This window comes from Aythya ferina (assembly GCF_964211825.1).
Source record: "Aythya ferina genome assembly, chromosome: 6".
In the NCBI taxonomy this organism is placed as follows: Eukaryota; Metazoa; Chordata; class Aves; order Anseriformes; family Anatidae; genus Aythya; species Aythya ferina.
In genome coordinates, this window is record NC_140303.1 from 29,699,096 (window position 1) to 29,717,945 (window position 18,850).

The 18,850-nt window shown below is 36.8% G+C and overlaps 1 protein-coding gene across 1 annotated transcript in view; it reads left to right on the plus strand.

Moving 5' to 3' along the window:
• Window positions 1-18,850, plus strand: part of CNTNAP5 (contactin associated protein family member 5) — a 293,099-nt gene that overhangs the window by 220,390 nt on the left and 53,859 nt on the right. The window contains exon 15 of the mRNA XM_084523263.1: window positions 11,729-11,885. Coding sequence (XP_084379389.1) covers window positions 11,729-11,885 — 157 coding nt within the window. The remainder of the gene's footprint in view (window positions 1-11,728; window positions 11,886-18,850) is intronic.

Consider the following 18,850-nt stretch of genomic DNA (forward strand, 5'->3'; position numbering starts at 1 on the left):
CTGAATGGTTCTGATGATGGTTCTCCTGCTGTTAGATACAGAAGGCATATAGACATAGCCATCTCAGTTGTGCTGAAAATAAGATAAAATGAACACAAGATTAATTACAATTGAAAATAGGGACTGTAACCTTGTTGAATATATATTCCATTGGAAGAAAATGGAAAAAAAAAAAAAAAAAAGTATTTGATATGCTTATTGCTGCCTGTGTGATCCTCAAGTGATGTGGCAGCTGGAGTTCTCTCAAGTCAAGGGCTCTGCTCCAGTAGCGCCAAGAAATCAATAAATGAGGCCAGGTCATCTTCTGCTGGGTTGGGAAAAGACATCTGACCTGCAGATGGTAGGGAGTGCTGTGTCTGAAAACTGTTAAGGTTTGTTGTTGACTCTGAAATTGGGCACACGCTGCTACATTTCCCAGAGCTACTGCAGTGTGTGCATGTGCATGCATGTGGTGCGGGAAGAAATCTGTCTCCACTCCATTATGTTCATTTTCAGCACTTGGGAAAAGGGGTAGAGGAGGACGGAATGGGAAAGATGGAGGTGCGTAATGCAATTTTCTGCCTTTTCCTACATGTAAATGCTCCTGTGCTGGAATGAGTGGGCTGAGTTAATCTCCTTGTATATGTGTTACCTAACACAATATTGGTGGCATCTTGTGGCTAGCTACATGGTTATTTTAATTCTGCAATCTCTGCCATTCCAGTATTTGCTTCAGTGGTGAAGCTACAGCTGAGTTCTTTCTTCTGCTCCAGAAGCAGAAAACTGCCTTTTGAGCTGAAAAATAATCCCTGTTAGTTACAGTAGAGCTACAGAGAAATTCGTACGCCATCCAATGTAGTCTGCGCATGAATGTATATACACACTTTTGTCTATACCCTTCAGTTTGCTGCAGTTGGATACACAGGGACTTGGCATCAATTAAATAGCAAAAACTAAATAGAGAATCTATTCTAAAAACGTAAACTTATTGTTAGGAGTGTGAAGGAAAACGAGTTGAGAATTGATTAAGCTCCTCCACAGAGAAGACAGATTGTCATTTTGACCTTTAAAGCTGTTCAGGATCTATCAACAGGACCTTCTTCTGAGTATAGTATTCTATGAATTTTTTCATTTATATTCTCTTGCTTTTCTCCTCACATACTGGCTTGGAGCCAGTTCATTTCATGGTCTTGCCTATACATATGTTCTGCTACAGCTGCATTTTTCCAAAGTGCCCAATTTCACTGCACTCTAGCCTTACTTAGGATGACAAATGATGCCCCTGCTGTTCTGACCAACAGAAGTGTAATTGCAGCCCGAGAAGGGGATGGCTGAACCAACAAAGTGCTATAGTTTGAGTACATCTTTAAGATGAAACTGACTGTATTTGTTTATTGTAGTGAAGTTTCTGATTCTTCCTCTTAAAGCATTAATTGCTGACATTAATTGTAATGTTGAGGAAAACAGAATTGCTCAGCAGTTGAAAGCAGTGTCAAATCAGCAGTTATTTATTTTCCTTTTCTCTATAATGTGTTGTAACACATCAGACTATAAGCAAATTTAATGAGTTGCAGTAATGCTTGTGCCCACTCTCAGATAATGGGATGCAGTTCGATATATTTTTTTTTTATTTTTATTTTTATTTTTTTTTGATAAAGCACTTGTAGCTGGTTTTTCTCCACTGCTGTGTTGGGTATCCAGATGGGTGCTGTTAGGATCACAGGAATAACAACTGAATGTTGTCTTTTTCTGATTAATATGTTTTGGGAGCACAAAATAAACCCAGTTCAACTGGCTGTGTGAGAGTTCGGTGGGGATGTAACAGAAGAGTAGGAGCACTCTACTTGTCCAAGCTGCCTTGTTGCTCATAATTAGTATAAAACTTGGAAATGTACCTCTCTAAACTCTTTCTGGATGTTAGCCCTTCCCTCCCCTCTCTTCTCCTCCCCTCTCCTTTGTCATTGTTTACAATTTTTGCCTTTTAAACTACAGCAACTATATTATGTACTCTGCACAGGTACTCTTTCAGCTGTTTAGTGTAAATCTAAACACTCAGCTATTTTATTTTTATTGTTGTCTCTGGCTGTTACAGAAAGATGTATGGGGAACAGTACCAGATTTCTTCCTAACAAAGGTGTTTGTTTATCTAATTAATATTACAGGTAACTTTAGATGTTCACATATCATTTTCAAAGGATTCTTTCCAAAACAGAAGCATCATACCAGTAATATCTCCGATAGCTATTATCAGGTTTAAGAAAATCCTCTCATTTATGTAATTAGGGATTGCAGCTTCAAAGTGATTAACAATATGTTATTACCTTTTCTAATTTATGTTCTCTTAACATTTTTTCTATTTTTATTCTAGTTCAGGAATTCAGCATATTTACAGATGATATTTTGTGTTTTCTTTAAGACCAATCTAAGCCATGAAAGTCAGTAGTTATTATCAGCCACTTACAGGAACCAGTTTGTGGTTGCCCTACAAAAAGATACTCTGAAAATGACATTGTCTCAATGACTTTCTGATTAGATTCACCGTGTGTAAATAAATGTTATTTTCTAACTGTCTACCATGCTGAGAACTGAAAGACAAGATGTGTTCTTGCTGTTTTGTGAATCAATATTACTAATAATTATTCTCTATACCCAAATCTAGTTTTTATTATTCCTATAGGCTGTCAACATAAGTATGATGGCAATAAAATTAACCTGTCTTTTGTGGAGGGTTTTCAAATAAGAAGACAGTACATTTCAGTCACTAGTGACTGTTCTGCTGTAATGTTAGCAGGAGGGGAAAAATAATAATAAGGATACTTTTCTCATTAATGTTGGGAGTTAGAACTGCATATCCAGGAAGCAGTTCTGTTGAGTAAGGTAATTTCATTTTTACTTAGATACTCTTCAAACTAAAGGGAGAGAGAACTATTACTAGTATATATAGTCTCTCCCAAAGGACTAAGCAAAGATTGCTCTCCACAGCCTGTTTTCCGTGTTTCTAATAAGAAATGTCCCAATTTTATCTATTTTCATCTTATTGTCTATCAAATCACATTTTTGCTGTGGCCATGATCCAGCAAACCATCCATGGATACCTGCAAGTGTTGGATTAAACCTCGTATTATTTCCACTCTATTTCAATCGACTTGTGTCCATAAACATTGGCAACCTGCTCTGGCTTTCAGACTACTGTTAGACCAGATTGTAGACCTGTTTTTCTCTGGAATTTCTTGATGAAATTTCTCTGGAATTTCTCAGCTGCCTCAGGCAGATAGGCAGCTAAGAGTCCATGAGACTGGGAGCTGTGCAAATCTGTGAGCTTTGCTGTACAGCTCTGCCGTTGCACCACATTAAGTGCAAAAGTGCTGCAGGTAGGGTTCCTCTGTTACTCTCCATCCATGCCCTATCCCAAAAGCTTGAGCTGTTGCTGTGTCTCTTTCAAGAACAAATGGATCAAATATATAATTAATTTCCCCTTTCTACCACCTTCAAAAATATATCCTTCAGGGCTTTATTTCAGTCTCTGCATACCTGCAGATGGTGCTTTTATCTGTATCAATGACAACCACAGAATTTGTCTAAGGAGTTCTTACAAGTTGACTCTGTTTCAGAACAGCCTGAAGTAGTGGGCTGGAATAGATGTTTAAAAGAGGTCCCATCCAGCTTCAAACACTCTGCTTCTATGAATGCTCTCATCCTCAGTGAGTGCAGGTCAGCACAGCTACGCTCTTTTCACTGGAGCCAGATCCATTTATAATAGTTGTTGCATCTGGCTGGTTTCATCCCTAGAAAATCATAGTGAATGAATGAGCTGTAAAATGTTTCCTCCTGGCAGTCTTTTCTGGGGCAGTTGCTCGTAATATAATTTTTACAGTGCTATGAAAGTTGTGTCATGTCAACATTCCCATGAATAACAGATGAAAACTAAGTTTTCTCGTGGTGAAATGATTGGCTTACAGTTTGTTGCACCATCCATAGCCTTTGATGTTTCAACTATTGCCCCCTATCCACTGTGATGTATTTCTAGGCTCTGAAATTGCTTCCTCTATGAAAACTTAAATAGCGTTTCTCCCACTGCTGGATATGGACTTCTATTTGGAATGGGTAAGATGGTACTGGTGAAAGAAGATGAGAATGAGCACACAGGAGCTGAAAGAGCAGCTCTTTTTTTTTTTTTTTTTTTTTTTTTTTGCTCTTCTGGCCTAGGCAGGGTCATGCTGGTTGCATTGCTTACCCATTGCCATTATTCACTTGCAATTGAATCCAGGTCACTGACAGGGATTTGGTCACAGCACAGAGGAAGGATGTGAAATGATGTCATCAGCCTATCTGTTAAGGCAGTACAGATTTTTTCATCTGAATTTACTTGCATGTGTTAGGCTAATAAAGAAAATGAGATAGAAAAGTGGAATGAGGGAGAAGAAAAGAATTAAAAGCAAGAGAGACAGGATTTGGAGTGAAGCTGAGATGAAATGTGGGAGATAAAGTAGATCAGGTAAAATACTTTGTTTCAGCAGCATAGGATACCCAGTCCATCTTCAGCAAAAGCAAAACTCCTGAGGATTCAAAACTAATGTTTTCTCTCTTTCTCACTCTCTCTCTTTTTCTTCCCTCCCTCCCTACCTTCCCCACTCCTCCCTTCTTCCTTCTCCCTTCTTCCTCCTTCCTCCTTCTTCCTCCCTTCCTCCCTTCCTTCCTTCTTTTTTTGTATGTCCTAAAAGCTTCAATCTTCTATGCATTTTTGGTTTCCGGTTGTTTTTCTTGCTGCTCGGTTTTCTTCCTCACCTGTACGCATAAGCTGTTCCCATAGTCTCTCTTGTTGGTTCAAGGCCCGCTTGGATCTTTCAAGAAACTTGTCACTTGGCCAGAAATTTATTGAGAAAGCAGCCCAGCCTGAGCTGGCAGAGCGTTCATAATATTTTCAGTCATCTTTGGCCTTCTGCAGAGACACTAGGCATAAAATTTTAATCTTGATGTAAATTCAACCTTCCCCATCATATAAAAGTATTTGGGTATCAAATGTCTATTCCCACCTTCAGATCTCTCTCTCTCCAAAGGTTGATGATGATTTCGCCTTGCTGAAGTACAGTAAGTGTAGGATGATAACAACTCTGTCATTACAACTCAGCAGTTTTGCTCATTAGCCTTTTGTCAAATTGAGAAGAAGTAAAACTCCATGTTTATTTACCTTCTTTCTGCCCATTCTCATCTGCAAGAATGTCTTAACAACTCCAGGAAGAGCAGTGTGATAACAGCCATTCCAGAGGGAGAAGACAACTATATCTGCTGCAGTTTGTTGTTGTTGTTGTTTTTTCTATTCTTTTTAATGCAATTACTTCAGCCTGAGACTGTATGGCAGTAGTGCATCTTGGCAGCAAAGCTGAATAATAAGAAAGAAAAAGTCAGTGAAGCAGTGCCTTTTTCCCCCTCATTCTAACCACACTTAAAAAAAACACACACAAAAAAAAAAAGTTTAAATTTAAGGGTCAGACTTTGTGACTAGGTAACATTTGCCCAGGAGTGGGTCTATTGGTGTTAGCAGAACTACTTCAGTTTTTGATAGCTGCTCTGAATAAAGATTACAGGATCTGACCACAAATTGAAGTCAAATTCAGTGGAAATCTTAATAACATTGTCTAGCAGCATTGCTATTCAGTACAGAATGGCATCTGTCTTGCTACTGTTTGACCTCCTGTGGTTTCCAGTGAAGTTGCATTTGTCATCTCTGAAAATTAGGGCAGTGGTATGCGGGTGTCAGTTTAAAGAAAGAAAAAGGACAGTAAAACCTAATTTCACAGTTGGCATGGGGGAAGTTGTGGGTAAAAGGAAACAAGTGTTAAATGGTCATTATTGCTATACTGAAAGGAGAAGAAACAAGCAGAGAACAAGTAAGTGTCCATATAAAAGCACTGTAGTGTGGTACGAAAACAATTGAACAATTTGATGGCTCAGTCAGTAGTTAAAAAGAAACATGTCATAGTGTGTTGTTTTATTATTAGTAATAATAATAATAATTTTATTTTTTGGCTCCATATTAAATACATTACATTTTTCCAAGACAAACTGATCTGGAGTTTGCCTTCCATTGTGATATACCACCTGCTGCCACCTCAGAAGAAAAGTGCTGCTTCTTACCTGCTGGGGCAGAGCCATGAGTCCCTCACAAATGTGTATAAATCTGTGAGCAACTTGGTTTTTCCATTAATTGTCAGCGCTTGCTTCAAAGAAGGGGTAGGATGTACTGGTTAATGCAACACAGCCTGAGTTTGTATCATACTGTGATTAGTTTATTCTTCCAAAATTGTAAACTGCCATTTAAACCAATACAGAATCAGAGTCATTAGCACCACAGACCTCTTTGTTGAATAAACAGACTCTAAGAATTTTTTATTTTGTATTATCCATTCAATAATTATTTTGTATTATCCATTCAATATGGAATATTTCTCCACTTTATCCATAATTTTAAGCAAAATTACTATATAAACATTTCTTGTTATTTATTTATTTTTTCCTCCTGAAAAGGCCAAAGGGGAGAGTTAGGCTGCAGTTTAATTAGAGAAGGTTAGGCTGCAGTTGAATTTCTAAAAGTTCTTTAAAAAAGCTAGAGAAATGATGTGACGGAAACGAATCAAAACCACAAGAAAACAGGATCCTGGTAAACTCTTACAAAAAAAAAAAAAAAAAAAAAAAAAAAAAAAAAAACTTTGAATCACTATTTCCCTTGTTCTCATTCTCTTACTCCTTTCTCCACTTTTTTTTTTTTTCTTCAAAAGCCTTTTAAAAATGGATAATCTGAGAGCATAATTTATCCTCTGGATTGGCCTCTGCATTCAGTTATTCAGGTTGACATTGCCGTGCATGAGTTTACATAGACTTGCCAACTGATTGTTTTATCTGACATTCAGGATACCATGTGAGCTGTTTGCAGGATCTGATTTTGTTGAAGTCATTCATGCAAACTGGTATTTTAAGTTTTTTGAGTATTGTAGCAAAGAATTGTCTTTGATTGTTTTATTCACTTCTAGAATCAGTATTTTCCCAGTTTTCATCGTCTCTTGATAATGTGTATCTTTCCACTTAAGAGAAAACAGCATATATGTAAATTAGTCTTCTCTTTTATCAGTAAGACATAGGCATAAGATTTAATTCCATTCTCTGCTTAACTCAGTTTGACTTTGGAGAGGAAACTGAACATAAGACTGCCAAGAGAATGTTGTTTAAATACAATATGGTTTCAGTATTTCAACAGACAAATACAAATAAATTGACATGCTATGATGGTGGGAAAGGCCTTAAACTGACTTGTTTCAGTATTTTCAGTATCTAAGTGCAGAAGCCTTCCCTGTGTACGCAATTACTGGAGACAGAATTTAAGTTTGTACAGCACAGGAGTTTAACACAGGATCAAGTTTATCTTTTATTTCTATCATTAGATTTTTGTTTGTAGCAATAACAAAAGCCACCTGGCAAATGATACAGACAAATCTTGAAAGACATTCCAAGTATAATAGTGTTAAAAATGCGTGGCTTATTTTAACTCAAGTTTTATAAACATAAAAACCAATGGCAGGAGTTTCTGCCTATAGGAAAGTAAACTGACTCTATGGAAGTTGTTTGGGATCTATAGACATTGTACTTTCAACCTAAATGCTGTTGGAATATGCTGATTCTCCCCCTCTTTCAGCTTCTATGTGCCTACACAAATAATTTTTGAAATCATTGTCTTCCATTTAAAACATGAACAAACATAAAATAACTCATATCACTAGCAATTTCAATGCCTTCTAATACAGAAAATTAGGGAACTGACAATACAAGGGAGATTTAGGCAGACGGACATTTTCTAGTAAGGTGGTAGAGGGACACCAAATATGTGTCCAGCCACTCTTGTCTCCACATGAGCCAGATATGTACTGCAGGTGAATTTGATCTCAAGCCCTATCTCTTTTTAAGGCTCACTGGGAACAACTTTTATGTGTCTCACTGGTACTGTCTTCATAGTCCTTAGCCTCTGTGCTCATGAACTGTATGGTCTGTTCCAGCTTTGCTTCTGCTAAAGTAGATTTTGTGGAACTAATAATGAACAGTTTAGTTAAGCTCATTGGAAGAGCAGATGCTGGAGATCTGCTGAAGAACTGAAGTCTGAAAGGAGCTCACACTCTGCCTTTCAGGATGGAATGAAACTGAATTTTTGGCTGTGTGTTTCAGTATTGTATATGCCAGGGTTTCCAAAGTCTTATTTGGGCATTCAGGTTTTGGGCATTCAGCTGTTGAATAGCTCAACAGACCACACAGGACCAGGCTGTAGAGGCAGTTAGAAAAAAAAAAAAACAAACATAAAAATGGTCAACCGAAGATGAAACCTCTTCTTCTTTTTCAGAACACCAATACCAACCTTGCTTTCTGCAGCTTGTGCCTGGTATTGTGAACACACAGCAGTACTTGGTTTGATACAAAATACTGTCTCCCTTTATTTAATGTCATAATAAATTCAGGTAAAAACAGTGATGTTACTATCACAGTTGTTTGTAGAGGCTCCCAGACAGCATCATGACAGAAATGATTATCATCTTCTGTAGGAAATGTAAAATCTTTGCCTGTTTTGAGAATTTTATTATCAAAATTACAACTTTCTAAAGGCTGATTGAGCTATATGTGGATAAATACTTGAAATAACCTAGTCTCTAGTTCTTTTACTTATGGGTTCAGTCATCTGAGGCTTGTTTGCTTTCTCTGGTTTGGGATTGTTTCACAGATTTTCTCCTTAAGAACCATAGAATGAAGTTCAAAGACAACCTTAATAAATTTATTATAGCTGATTTTATTTTTTCAATTCTAAATAGGTGAAAATGCATAGAAAATTGTACTTCAGTTTGTGCAGCAGGCTTTTGACTTCCTTTTTTTGGTTAAGTAGTGTATTGCTAGGTACAACATAAGCACAGAATAAAGAAAGAGGAGGACTTTTATTAAGTGGACTTCTTGGCTTAGAAATTTTAAAGCGGAATTCTGTTGACCTATGTAGCCATTAGTTTCTGTGTCCATGTTAACACCTTGATTAACATAACTGATCTAAGTCTGAGGCTTTATCATGGAAAGGAAATTGATTCATTTGGAGGTGGAAGAGAACTGATAATGCTCTGAAAAAAAATTAATAATAATACTGATAGTAATGATTACAGAATGGGAGGTACTGTAACAAATCTACAGATATAGAAGAAAGAACATTAGTCAACACTTGTTGGCCAAACTCAATCATAATGTAAGGCATCCTCAAGATTTGTGATTGTACAATGATGTAAACTTCCTTAAAAGAGCTTGGGAATAGATTGATGTTGCTAGTACAATATTACGTTACTTCAGCATTACAGGTATATGACAGACAATATACATTTCAGTAATTCCTAAACACTTCAGACATTGCTTAAGTCCCATAGATTTAAGAGCTTTGCTGAATAGGTCTGCTATTTCTCATATGTTAAAAATAAGCACATGGAAAAGAGTTTTGAATAATCAGGGCATAATTTTCCATAATACTACAATTGATCTCAAAGAGACTACTTAGGGAGAAATAATTTTTTCACCTTGAGTAAAGGGTGACAGAATTGCACCTAATAAATAGAATTTGGGAAAAAAAAAAAAAAAAAAAAGTGTTTTTATTTGTTTGTTTGTCTTGTAGTCTATCCCTTGACAAAATAAGATTGTTCCTTATACTGTTTAGTTCTGTTGTTTTTAGCTCTGTATTTAATTCAGTTTTAAGTGTCTCAAACTGTGGTGCTTCTTCCACTTCCTCAGTCTATATCATAAATCTTATTTGTATGTTTGCTCAGTATTGCTTGATAATACGTAACAGAAATTGAAAGATGTTAGAAAACTGCTCGTTCTTAATTCCTGTGAATGATTGTTTATTGTTTATTTCACTGTTATGCTAAAGTATGTAATGATTTCTGCCAAAAGAATCTAAGACACAGGTTGAATTTGATTAATGAATACCATTATTTGCTGATAGCCTGAAGGATTTATCTTTTATCTAAGTATTTTTTTCCAGAAAGGGCACTTTTAAAATTAAATTAAGCAATTCTGTATAAATGCCTATTCCAGCTGCTAGACAAATCACCCTTTTATTCAATTAGCATTATTATTCCAAGCTTTATCAAGTAAGTTCCTAATAATATAGTACAGACTTATTTCACTGGCCACAGCATCAGCTCTCACAACATCAGCTGAAAAGAAAAAAATGAAAACATTTTTTATGTTGACAAAAATCCGAGAACTAAAATGGTGGTGCACATTTTTGTAAGATGAATCCTTAGATGTTCTTGAATTATGAATTTTCTAATGAGTATCACTGGGTATTGGTCAAAATCTTCATGTCTTAATTGTTGGTATCATGAGAATGGAGTTATTCTTCCTATTTTTATTTTCCTTTTTTCATGAGTTTACAGTTCAGCAGCCTAAGCTTAGAAGGAAAACAAATATGAATTAATTTTGCCAAGTGATTCTAAAACTCATTTTAATTAGTCCCTTACACTCTACAGTTAACCTTGATTGCATTTCATATTTTACACTTTCTTGCTTTGTGTAATGAGGAATGCTTCCTACTAATAATGTTACTAAAACAGAAGAATAAATTGATGCATTTTTCTACATTAGTGTTGCAGTTTATTTTTCCAAGCTTCTTTGATCAGAAGGATTTGATATGTCAGTTTTGCTAAATTTGCTATCTACCTGTACGTGTAACTGATTACATTTCTTGATTTAAGGATTAAGAAGTCAATGGAAAAGTTAGCTGAGATAGAAGACAAAGTCAATTTTAGCAAAATGTTAATCCATGGATTTCATTATATTTGAATCTGCTTACTATAACTGGCTACTAATATTTAATGTTTCATGTAAAACAGATTATGAAATTTAAACAAAAACTACCTTGCCTTATATAAATACATAGATCTTAGAGCTCCTGTAGATAGAAAAATACTTCACAGAGATAATTTAATTCATAAGTATGGAAATCTTTTTCCCCACTTATCTCCTACCTGACTATGTAATCCAGGATGTTCTAATATCTTATGAAGCTTAGCATTTGCAGATTTCACCCTTGGAGAGCATATTAAAATCCCTAGTCCTGCTCCCTTAGAAAATGATACAAATTTTGTTCTTGGATTAGGCCCATAGTAATAGGTGAGTTTTTGTGTTATTTCAGAAGATTTTTACTCTTTGTATGAATTCTAATATGAAAATACTGATCTAAGAGCTGGTATTTACTTCACGATGGTTAGATTCTGCAGGAGGTCTTTGGTCTTTGGTTCAAGACAGCTATGCAGTGAGTCATGGCAGAAGAATTGCGTTCAGACTCCTTCAGTGATCAGATCTCCCCTCTAGCATCATGCAAACACTCTGGACACAGCTGGTGCACAGTAGCATTGGGATTGCATGTCAAAAGTCTTTGCAGATAAAATGCACCAAGATTCTCATGGTGTTTGGCATATGAGACCAATGGGGAAACATCTGCTCCTCAAACCAAATGGTATTACCATATAGCTATTGCTTTCTCAACATGTATTCATTAAAATGGAATTTGGGCAAAGCTTATGGTTTGTAATTTCTCCAGTTTGCATCTTTTCTTTCAGCATTATTTAACATGTCCACCTCCATTCTCTTTTTCATTCTCAGGAGATTCCAATTTGCTTATCAAGTTCTCTTTCTTTGTCTTCTCCCCCCCTCTCCCCCTCCCCCCCCTTTCATCCAGATGGAATGCCATTTGCTTGGTGGGTTGGCCGTGCCAATGAAAAGCATCTTTACTGGGGAGGATCTCTTCCGGGCATTCAACAGTGTGCATGTGGACTGGAAGAAAGTTGTCTGGATATGAGATATTTTTGCAACTGTGACGCAGATAGAGAAGAATGGTAATAATTTTCACATGTGTATGGTAGTGTCTGTGTGACAGCTGGGGGTAGAAAGTAGGGCAAGAAGGCTTAAATCTTCTGTTAATGTATGTTGGGGGAAATCTGAAAGGTTTGAGTATAATCAAATGAGAAAGAAAGTCAAAATAGAATTTACACTTCTGATTTCAGATTAATTTTTTTGTTTGAACCAAAGACAAGATATCTGGCTAAAGCAAGTTGCTGGGATAGGTTGACAAAAATCTTTGTTTTTATTTGTGTGAAAGTTTCCATTGATTGAGATGGATGAGTAAAAGCTATAGGAAGTTGGTGCATGGATATACATGAGAGAAATTTCAGGAGTACACTGTAAAATTCAGGTACAGCTAGTTAAAGGATGAGAAATCTGTACTATCAAAAGGATTTGTATTTTTCATATGAAACATTGTACTTTAAGTACTTTAATGTTCTTTTACATTGTTTCTCAAGTTTGTTAATGCGAATGAAAGGACTTCCTTTGGCTCCTGTAGGTTTTGGTTCTGTCTCCATAAGAAGTTTTAGATTTATGGCATGGACATTCAAAGCTTTCCTTGGCTTCAGAGCTTAGCTTTGCCTGGATGTTGCATGAATTTCCTAAGGACACCTCACAACTTTCTCCCATTCTTCGCATCTTCATAGTCTCTTGAGTAGCTGGGAGCTAGTTGGTGAACTTTCCACTTAATTCTGTACTTGTGTTAGAGGGGACAGAAATGCCAGACAAGTGTTGAAAGGACAATTTGAAATACCGTGAAAATGCATTTGAAAACTCAGCTTCACCTGCTGTCTCTACTAGACTATTCACTGATAGGAGCAGCTGCCCTTTCTCTGAAGGGGAAAAAAAGTGTGTATATTTTAACATAGAATAGTTCAGAATTTAGGAATAATGGAAATGGGCAAGGGTGTCTTGCTATAATACAGTACTCTGTTTGAAATGGTGTCCAAATTATCCCTGTGAAACCTTCACTTAAAAGAGAGTCAGTACAAAGGAACCATAAGGGTTCTTGAAACAAACAACATCCCCCTTCCCCCACCTCAAAAAAGAGTCAGAAATGATTTGTCATTTTAAGTGTTATGGTTTTATGGTTTTTTGCTTGCTTGTGTGCAATACTTGCAATATGGCCTCATTTCCAGATAACGTGCATGTTCACTTGGACCCTTTATATCCCTGGAATCACTATTCACTTTCAAAGATCATAGTTCTAGAGGGATTTCTTTGAGAAGCTCTTTATGTAAATGTTAGTTTATGAATATAATTTGTATCGATTTGTACAGAAACACCTCACTGTGCATGTTGATCTATCTTTTCTTTAATATTTGGTTACCAGAAGCACTTTGGTAAGGTTTGTACATGAGCATCAGAAGTATGCTCGTACTGGTGCCTGGTTGTGTTCATCACCCACATTTTTCTTTGCTTGGTGAGCTGCTGCTCTACAATATGCTGTGCTGGTAACCTGAGATCGCAGGACAGTGCACCGCAAGGTCATATTAACCAATTAACCAATGCAAGGTGAAAACTAAGCAAGTTATGCTGGGTGTGTTTATCACCCCCCCCCCCCCCACACACACACACACACGCGCGCGCAGTGATTTTGAACAGGAAGATAAACTTCAAACATATTTGACAGAGAAGTAGAACTCTCCAAAGTATTAGAAATTACATATTCTGTGAAAATTTATGCCAGGTTGAGAGGAAAAAGCCAATTAAAATCCACAAGAAGGAAGTTAAGGAAGAAAAAGCTTACACTTCTGTTAGATTTTGGAAAACCCTCATGGGAGAGAGATGTTACATATCATGCTTCATTAGCACGGTAACTCACAGAGTTGCTTGTGTCTCCTAATTTCTTGATGATAGCAGGACACACACAGAAGTTTCCTCAGTTAAACTATCTACTGTTTGTTGGTTTGGGGGTGCAGGTGCTTTTTTTGTTTATTTTTTTTCTTCCTCTTTTTTTCCTTTTTTTAAAATCCATTAGAAATCTGGTCATCTTTTGAGTGGTATTCTAAGTTGCAGGTTGCCTGTTTAAAAGCTTTTTTTAAAAGTTACCTTTACAAAGAATTTCTAAACATAAGAAAATTTAATGCCTCTTGAAGATTACTTTTGTGCTTCTCTGCTTGAACACTGACCCCCTGATATATAATGAGCATTTGAATCTGAAACCTGCTGAGATCTGAACTGTGACTTTAACCTGCTATACATTATCTTGGAAGGAGTAAGACATTAGTAGATGCATTTATTTGCCTTAGCATGAAATAAAATGGGTGCTACAGAGTGGAAAAGCAGAAAATCATTTTTATTCTTTTTAGATAAGTCAGGCTGCTCAGTGCAGCTCCAAGGTAGAAATTCACCAGAATGGCTGGAGCATCCTTTGGAAGAGGAGACAGGCTGAGGATTTTGCTTTGATTTTGTTTCCCCAGACTCTGTGTTGGGTGCAGAAGAACCTACTAATTTCTCAGAGTAACAAAAGAAACAGGAAACAAGAGAAAACAGATCTAAAAAAAAAAATAAGTCCTAAGCCAGGTGTTTGGCAGAACACAATATGCACTTCTAGGCATGCTGACTTTTAAATGATATCTAAGCAGACACCTGAGCCAGCTGCTAACTCCAGTCTCCTACTTGACGTGATGCTAAGTTAGTCCCCCTGGAGTTATGCTGGCCAGATGAACAGGAATATAATTAGTTTCATTCTGTATGGGGAAGTCTTTTGAATTTTTTCCCTTTTCTTTTTATTTAAATCAGTTTAGTGAAAAATACTTTTTTCCATCTAGCTCTTCACTTCTTTCCTCGCCATACTTCCAAACTTTGCAGTATGATGCCAGCCAGTTCTGTCATTGCAGAACAGTGAAGTAACTTGTTGGTATTTACTAGAGCATGGGAGATCACCTCTGCTGAGGGAGGAGAGGCACAGGCTGGCACCCTGATCCCAAGTAAGGCATAGAGGCAGAGTCTGACCCCATATCTAACACGAAAGGTGTTAAATATGACTCGACTGTAGTTTATGCATGCCTCCAAAAAAGGAGTCATTGAAAGCTCTTGCTAGTGGATGGGAAAATTCACTGAGATCCAGTAGCTGCAAGCAGAAGTTAAATTTAGACCAAAAAATCTTTTCTTCCTCTCTCTCCCCTTTCCCCAGCTAGGAATAGTTAACTATTGGAACATTATGTGTAGATGAGATGGATTTGCCATCTCTTCAAGCAGTTACCTTGAAAGAGATTGTCTTCCTAAAAGATATGCCCTATTTCAAAAAGAAGGTGTGTTCTTGATGTAGGCATTACTGGGGAAAGGTTTTAAACAGATCTGAAGAATAAAGCATTTCTGAAATGCATGGAGGGTTGCACTATCATCAGTCCATTCTAGAGATCCTTCAGATCCTTAAACAACTCTACCAGGTTGTCTTTCATCTCAAGCAAAATTCTCTTGCCTTGGCAGCAAAAGTATCACTGCTCACCAAACATTTCACTGAAATGGGAGGAACCTCTTTCATGCCATGGTGTTGCATGACTGTCCTGGAGTCCATTTGCTACTTTGGTCTCTCTGTCTAGAATCCATTTTTCACTTCAAATGCAACTGCTTGATTGAAGCCTATCATCAAACCAAACCTCTTTCTTGCTGACTACATTCACTGGAATACCTTGTGAACTTGGGGAATTTTACATCTTTTTATTTTGTACAGAAAGAATGGCATCTCTGAAATTCATTTTGTACAGAAATCTCAGGTGTCTCAACAGACTTTGGTGGGCATTTGCTGATTGTGACCAATAACTGAAGGGCCTTCTTTTATACCGATCATCTAATCTTATTATTCAAATTATAGGAGTCCCCTCTATAGATGTATATACAAGATACTGGTATAGGAGTATTCTTTTATCTTCCAGAACAGCCTTTATTACTGGAAAACTAAGCCTTTGAGTCTTCCTATTTCCATAGTAATGCACATTTACATCTTTACCATGCCTTTGAGGTACTGCAGTCAATGAGGGAACCGCAGGGCATGAAGGAAGGGAAAAAAAAGGTGAGGTGAGATATTACTATTGTCAAACCCACTTTGTGTCCCTGAGATGTATTGAGTATATCTGGCTTTGTTCATAGTTCAGGGAGGAGGAAAGCCCCATTAAGCTGAATGAGGCCCTATCTGGACAAGATGTATATGTGTAGAGTTCTGCCAGAGCTGGGGTGTTAAAACTGGAAGGGTTGAGGAGAGCAGGGCAAAGAAACCCTGCTTCTGATGAGCCTGGATTTGACAGGTTTTGTTTGCTCAGCCACTATCCCACGCTGAATCCACTGCCTCAGAAGCAGGGTAGGCAACTCTGTAGAGCACTTGATGCAAGCTCATAAAGAAACCCTGCCGGAGGTGACCTGGCTTGTATAGAGCTGTCTTGCATATCTGCCTTCATGGCTGCATTTGTCAACAAAGTAGAAAAGCTGCCTGCAGAGAGCTGACTGTAGCAGGCCCCTGAGATGTCAGGAATCAGTTCATTACTATCATTACCAAACTCTCTCTGTTTCTCTTTTCTAATTCCAGCAGCAACTGCATTTTGCCCTCACTGGTTACATATGTCCCCTTCTGCTGCTGTTTTTTTCATTAATGTGACTTGCAAGATAGTAATTAAAATGTATTCCTTTGGATTATTAATGATCTGTCCTGCACAAGGCTCAAAACTTTCTGTGATGGAAACCTATTTTGCTGGCCCATTCCTAATGCTGTTCATTGACATCTGCCGCTGATAGTGTTCTTTTTCCCAAATGTACCATATTCATGAAAATCTATCCTGAATATCTGACCTACAGAGTCAAAGACCTCAACAAAGTTTTCATTAATGTATAAAAAGAATACATACCAATAGGGGATCATATGAGAAGAAATGATGTCTGATGACACTACTGGTCTAACATATGGTAGACGGAAATATGGAAACAGCTACTTTGAGGTTACCAATATATGATGGTTTATGCTGTTGGGATACCACAGAGTGAGAACTTTTGGAGTATTTATTAGTATGCAGGAAAAAGAAAAATAGTCTCCTAATGTTACCATCAAAATAGTTATTCATCATTTACAGGTAGGACTACCTGTACTGTTCTGTAAAGTATCCAGATGTACTATCGCTTTTAGTGTTGCTGCATTTGCAATGAAATGTGATTTTGATTGTGTTTTTTTTTTTTTTTTTTTTTTTTTTTTTATGTTGTTTGTTTATTTGTTTTTTCTCATATGTAGAGAATTTGCTTGACGCATAACCTGCCTCATAACTTATTGAGGAAGTCCTTAGGGTCAATGCCGTTAATACTCAGACATGGATCCACAGTTGACGTCCAACTGTATTTAATACCCATAGCTAAAAAGTATTTTGGTAATTAAATTTAAAAAGCTTTATTGGTTTTGGTTTTGTTTTGGGAAGTACAGATTGACAATGCTCTTCTTGCAAAGAGCTTAGAGAAAGAGACATTAACTGAAGGTGCTTTCCACACTCTGAAAAACATTAAAAATTTCACCTGAATTTGTGCAGAACCAAATGCTTAGTCAGGTAGGCAGAAGTTCTTCCCAAATTTATTTGCACCATATTCTGTGCATACAGAACTCTTTTCAAGAATGGGATAAAGACTGTTTTGGTTTGTGTGAAATCAGGTTTTAGCTCACATTCCCAGCCAAAGAGTATCCCACAGGCAGGACCCACTGGTGCTGAGAAGTGGGATGTCACCTGGTGCAAAAAGTGCACTCGGTAGAAGTGGAATGAAGTAGAAGTGGTACGGAGTGCTATGTGAAGCCTGCTGAGAGAAAAAAAGTAGTGTTTTTGGCAAAGCTGAGAAGCAGCTGTGGAAAACCAAGTATAATCTGTTTTTAAGTTATGTGAAGTGTTAAATTAAAATACATATATGTAAAATCTAGCTCAGGGAACAAATGCAAAAGCAGTGAATCTAACAAGGCTTTATTTTTGTTTAAAAGACTAAATTCTATGTGTGCACATTGTAATGCAGGTGCTTTCTAATCAGGTAATAACACCTTTTCCTTGACAACTGTGGTAGTTTAAAAGTGAACCCTCAAGCCCTCTTCAGGTAAAATTCCAAATATTTTGTCCAAATCCTGGAATATTTGTATTTTGTAGTGCTACAATAGTGCCTGCAGGAAATGATTGTACAGGTACGTGAAACTCTCTTGTTCCTCTCAGAGACATAATATGTTGTGTTTGAGAGGCTACCATGATGCACCACATAAAGAGAAGAGGAATCGTGGTGCTTTATAAGAAATTGAGTTTGAAATAAGCTTAACTTAAAAGACCGTGCATTCAAGATACTCAAGCTTTAGCTTCCGCAAGTCACTTTATAGTGCCTTCAAATATCTTTTTTGCTTTTCTTAGCTGAAACAGCCTAAGTGTTGATTCTTCACTGAAAATTTGATTACTCATCATGGAATAATAGTAATTAGCTGTGACAATAGGTATGTTGTTTCCATTCTAAACACATTCTCTAAAGGGTAGAATGTTTCGGATAGACTTTATTTCAGTGTCTGCTTGTATGAGACATGTATTCTTGTACAAGTCTTTTTTTTTTTTTTTTTTTTTTTTTTCTTCTATGAGAGAGATTAAAATACATAAAATGTGCTTTTTGAGCTTCCAGAGAAACTTAATTGAGTTTTCAATACATTAACATAAAAGTGATAATTTTTATTGTTTTTGAATATTTTTCTTTCTCACAGTTGAGCTGTGCTACTAAAGTTCTCAGTAACGCTGGCATATAACTAGTAAAAACTCAGAGTCATAAAGTTTGATATAAAAGAACTTCATGCAATATAACAGACTATCTAATAAGTGATGCAGTTCTCAGAGATGTGGAATAGATATCTTTAAAATGTCACAATTTCATTTATTTTTTTTTTTTTTTGTGAGTATCTTCAGTAGTAGCTGCAGGAAGGTACTGATTTTTATTGTATTATTGATCATAGCTAGTCAAAAGTCTG